The sequence below is a fragment of the Sus scrofa genome, chromosome 14 (assembly GCF_054392235.1).
Source record: "Sus scrofa isolate SSC_HxYL_T2T_F1_AM1 chromosome 14, Sscrofa_HxYL_maternal_Yorkshire_Landrace_v2.0, whole genome shotgun sequence".
NCBI classification, from domain to species: Eukaryota; Metazoa; Chordata; class Mammalia; order Artiodactyla; family Suidae; genus Sus; species Sus scrofa.
The window spans coordinates 164,022,835-164,027,488 of NC_139396.1; the positions used below are offsets into that span (position 1 = coordinate 164,022,835).

Genomic DNA, 4,654 nt, shown 5'->3' on the forward strand with positions numbered 1-4,654 from the left:
AGGAGGAGCCACTGGAAACACACGTGATTCCAAAGTCCCAGAAAAGGGGAGACGGGGCATCAGCCGAGGCAGGCGGCTCTGGCCGGGCTGAGGCGGGGCTGCCTGGACCTGAAGCTCCTTACTCCGTTTCTCCAGCAGCTGCTGGGAGAATACCAGCCTCCGCCCCCCGGGTGGGGGCGTCCTCCCTGCAGTGGCCTCCAGCTCCCAGAGGGCCCTGACCATCCAAGGGCCACCTTCATCCTGCCCACGACCCGGGGTGGTGGGAGGAGGTGTGGCCCCAGTGGGGGAGGGGCATGAACACATGGACACAGCAGATGGACAGACACACGTGGGGACAGTGCTGGGAACTGGGGTGGTTTGAAAGGGGGGCTCCTCTCTGTACAAGTCCCGCTTGGAGACAAGCTGGTGGGAGGGGTCAGGGCCGAGGGGCCTGCCTTTCTCAAGAGGGGACCTGGGGACAGGGCTGGGCTCCGACAGGATAGGGAGGGAGGGAGCGCAGAGAGGGGACACGGGCTGAGAGTGGTTACTATTGGATCACAGGGTCCTGATAAAGATTTGCGAATTTATCTTCTGGACAATAGGAGTTTGATGAGGATCATGAGTGAGGGGGAGGGGACAAGGGTGGTGGTGGGGGGTCACCATGGGGCGAAGTGCGAGAGAGGCAGGGGAGGGGCCAGGGCCTGGGCGAGGGGTGGAGGGTGGTGCTTCCCACCTGGAGGAGGGTGTCGTCACCAGTGGGCGTGGCCGGGGCGGAGTCGGGACTCCAGAGACCCCAGCAGGGGCAGTCGGGGGGCTTAGAGCTGTGGGTTTGGAGCCCAGAGGAGGGTCCTGCGGCGGGAGGCGCTGGGATGGGAGCTTAGGCCGAGATAGGTCCCCCCCCAGGTGTGGCCTGGAGAGGGCGGACGCAGAGAGGCCGGGAGGCGCTGCTTGCAGCTCTGGACCGTCCAGGAGGGAGACTCCCGCCGGGGTCCTGGGCTCAGAATTGCGAGGACTTCGCAGCCTCAACAAGCTGGTTTGAGGGCTGCGGCCACCACCCGCGAGGTGTCCTGCTCCTCAGCTGACACCGCCCAGGTTCCCCGCTCCTCATTCACGCCTGAGCCGAGGTCTGCATGGCCCCCACCCTGCCCTCCGGTCTCTGAGCTCGTTCGCATCCGTTCGCAGGGCCAGCTGGACAGAGGGTGCACAGGGGGCCTCCCGCCCTCCCCCAGCCCTCCCCCAGCGCCCTCTCCTCCACTTCCCCCAACCCAGTTTCCCCCCGACCCCGGCCCCCCCGCCGATGTCCAGCGGGCTGTTGACAGATTCGTTGGAGACCCTTCAGTCCTCCCTTCGCGTGGTTCTCGCAGTGGCTCTGCCTTGAGTCTCGGACCCGCTCCCGCATCCTGCCTGCCTGCGCGTTTTCTGACGGCTGCGTCCGGCCTCTTGCGTTCTCACTGTGTCTTTTTCTCTCTCCCGTTCCTGACTTTGCAGACCTGTTATATCCTAGTGACCCCTTCTCTCCGGAGTCCTAGGAGACTGCACCCCCTCCCCCGCCCCCACTAGGGTCTCCTCCCTCCTGTCCCTGCTGTTCCCCGGCAGGGCCCTCCCCTTTCACTGGATGGGCATCGCCACACTCTTCAGAGCATCCGTGCCCCAGGTGTGTAAGCCAGGTGTGAGTTCCCTGACCCACCTGGCCTCTGCGAGGCTGAGGAGCACCGGGCACGCATCCCTTGCTTATTAATTAAATGACAAATTGGTTACCCAGTATCTTCATTCTTTTAAAAATGACCGCTTTATACAAGTTGGCCTTGGAAGTCTGCCCGTTTTGAAAGAGGGACAGGGCCATCATTTCAGATGTACAAGCTCCTCTCATGGGACATCTGTTCCACTGCAGCGGCTGCGGTGGCAGCTGAGCGGCCGGACAGTGGGATCCTGGAGCCCCTGCAGCGCTGGGGCAGTCAGTGCCAGGTCGCCCCACAGGAGGCCCTCAGATTAGCTCGCCCACAGTCCTGGCCACAGGGGCGAAGTGTGGGCTTTCCCCCCCAACCCGCCAGCATGGAGGCTCTGTTCCCAGTCGCCCTTTCCTGCGGATGGCAGAGAGACCATCCCTCCGAAAAGCCCTCAGGCCACCCAGCACCGCCTCCCCCTGTAGAGGACAGCGGCTTGGACGGAGCTGCCCCCACTCCCCCCTCACACCTCGGTCCCCACATGCTCACCCTCTGAAATGCCCTGGTTGGGGGTCATCGGTCAGCACAGGGCCGGTCAGCCGCAGAGCTGGTGCACGGGTGCCGAGCGGGGGGAGCATAAGAGAGGGGTCCAGGGGTGGGTCCCGGGGGTGGTCCTGGGGACGGGCGGGAGCTGGCCCACAGCGCATCCCAGGAGGAGGTGCCCAGGGCCCCGGCCGCCCTCTGCCCCGCCCTGTGCAGGGCCGCCTTGACCTCCCGGTTCCGCAGGCAGTAGATGATGGGGTTGAGCAGGGGCGTGAGCACCGTGTAGACCACGGACACCAGCTTGTGGAGGTCGAAGGAGCTGACGGCGCGAGGCCGGGCGTAGATGAAGAGGGAGGCCGAGTAGAAGATGAGCACCACGGCCAGGTGCGAGGCGCAGGTGGAGAAGGCCTTGCGGCGGCCGGCGGTGGAGGGGATGCCCAGCACGGCGCTGATGATGGCGCAGTAGGAGGAGACGGTGAGCAGCAGGGGCCCCAGCAGGATGAGCAGTGCCAGGAGGAAGTCCACGAGCTCTGCCAGGGACATGTCGGAGCAGGCCAGGTTCAGCAGGGGGGACACGTCGCAGAAGAAGTGGTTCACGACATTGGGGCCGCAGTAGCCCAGGCGCGAGATGAAGAAGACCTTTCCCATGGAGACGGTGAAGCCCGAGAGCCAGGAACCTGTGGCCAAGAGGCTGCAGAGGCTGGGGCTCATGACGGCCGGGTAGCGCAGGGGACGGCAGATGGCCACGTAGCGGTCATAGGCCATGACGCCCAGGAGCGTGCACTCGGTGCAGGCCAGCGCCAGGAAGAAGTATAGCTGCGCCATGCAGCCTGCGAAGGAGATGCGGCGGAATTCGGGCGCCGCCAGGCTGAGCAGCATCTTGGGCACCGTGACGGAGACGTACCCCACCTCCAGGAAGGACAGGTTGCCCAGGAAGATGTACATGGGCTTGTGCAGCAGGGGGCTGGTGCAGATCACGGCCGCGATGAGCAGGTTCTCGGTGACGGTCAGCAGGTAGGCCAGCAGGAACAGCCCCAGCAGGCCCCCGTGGAGGCCCCGCGAGCCCGGGAAGCCCCCCAGGATGAACTCGGTCACCTCTGAGGAGTTGGTGCCTGGAGACATGGTGTGCTGGCCCTGCCTGGGGACACAGGTGGCAGGTTAGACGCAGGGGCTGTGTTGGCTGAGCTCCCCACGAGGAGGGGTCCTGACCCTCGTCTGCCCCCCTCAGTGCTGCCCAGGGCCTGGCCACGGCACCACGAGTTTCCCACTGGGCGCTGGGTGGCAGGAGAGCAGATGTGGGCTCTAGGAAGACAAGCAGGGCTCCTCAGAGGCCCGAGCTGGGGACCTGCAAACAGGCTTCATGGGGATTGGGGGGTGGCCAGGGCCGAGGTCATCCAGGTCAGCAGCAGTGGGTGAGTGAGCCTGGGCAGATGGGGAAGTGCCAGCTCCTGCTGTCCTCCTGGATGAGTGAGAGTCAAGGGGCCTCGAGGGGGCAAGGCTGGTGGCAGCTTCCTCCCAGCTACAGGAAATTGTTGTCTCAGGCTGGCCAGCCGGGTCCGGAGGACAGACGTCAGCCCCCCGGCAGCTTGGCTGCGCAGCTACAGGTCTCTCGCCTCCTGCCCAGCCCGTCCCCAGCCCCATGTCCGCCAGAATCCCCCTTGCGGGAGCCGGTCCTCCAGATGGCTCTGCGAGCCTCCAGGTCTCTAAACCCATTTAAAGACCAGTCTAGGGCTTTGGAGTGTGGCTGGGGTTTTAGCTTTTTATCTGCCCTGTAAGTGCCTCAGAACGTGGCCCTGAACGGGTCCACACCCTTGACGTTGATGGACCACCCAGCTGGTTGCTGAAACAAGCTGGGCCTTGGAGTGGAGACTGTATTTGGAGAACAGGAACCTTGGACTCTTATCGCTGCCCCTTTCAGCACCTGCTCCAGGTGGCAAGACCTTCCAGTGTTCATCCTGCAAAGATTTCAGGAGGCAGCAGAGCTCCAGGGTATGGGCTCTGGGACAGACGCTTGGGTTTAAACCCCGCCCTCTCACTGGCCACCTGTGCCTTGGACAGGACACTTGCCCCCTCCGTGCCTCCCAGGGTGGCAGCAGGACCGTCACCGGGTCACCGGGGGTGGGGTTGAGCTCCAAGGGCCACACCTGCCCTGGTTCCCCGGGGTGCCCAGGGATGCCATGCCTCAGGAGGGAGCCTGGTCAGACCCTGGTGGCGTGTGTCGGCTCCCAGTGTGGCCAGGGCCTGGGCAGAACGACCCCATGCTGCTCTATGGCTCCTCGTGACCCCGACCGCTGGTGTCTGCTCAGATCTGCCGCTGCCATGGGACTTGGAACAAACCTCTGTCCTTACCCAGCCCCTGCTTCTCCATCTTACCCGAGGGGTGGGAGTGGGCACTGCAGCAGGAACGGGAGTCCTTGTCACACAGACACCTGAAGACAGATGGCAAGGTCCCCACCCTGCACCTCAGT

At 64.6% G+C, this 4,654-nt stretch overlaps 1 protein-coding gene across 1 annotated transcript; it reads right to left on the minus strand.

Annotated features, from left to right (window-relative positions):
• Positions 1–2,216: 2,216 nt before the first annotated feature.
• Positions 2,217–3,308, minus strand: LOC100154128 (olfactory receptor 6B1). The gene has a single exon (XM_001926646.3). It carries the CDS (start codon positions 3,306–3,308, stop codon positions 2,217–2,219), a length of 1,092 nt encoding a protein of 363 aa, XP_001926681.1.
• Between the last annotated feature and the right edge of the window lie 1,346 nt (positions 3,309–4,654).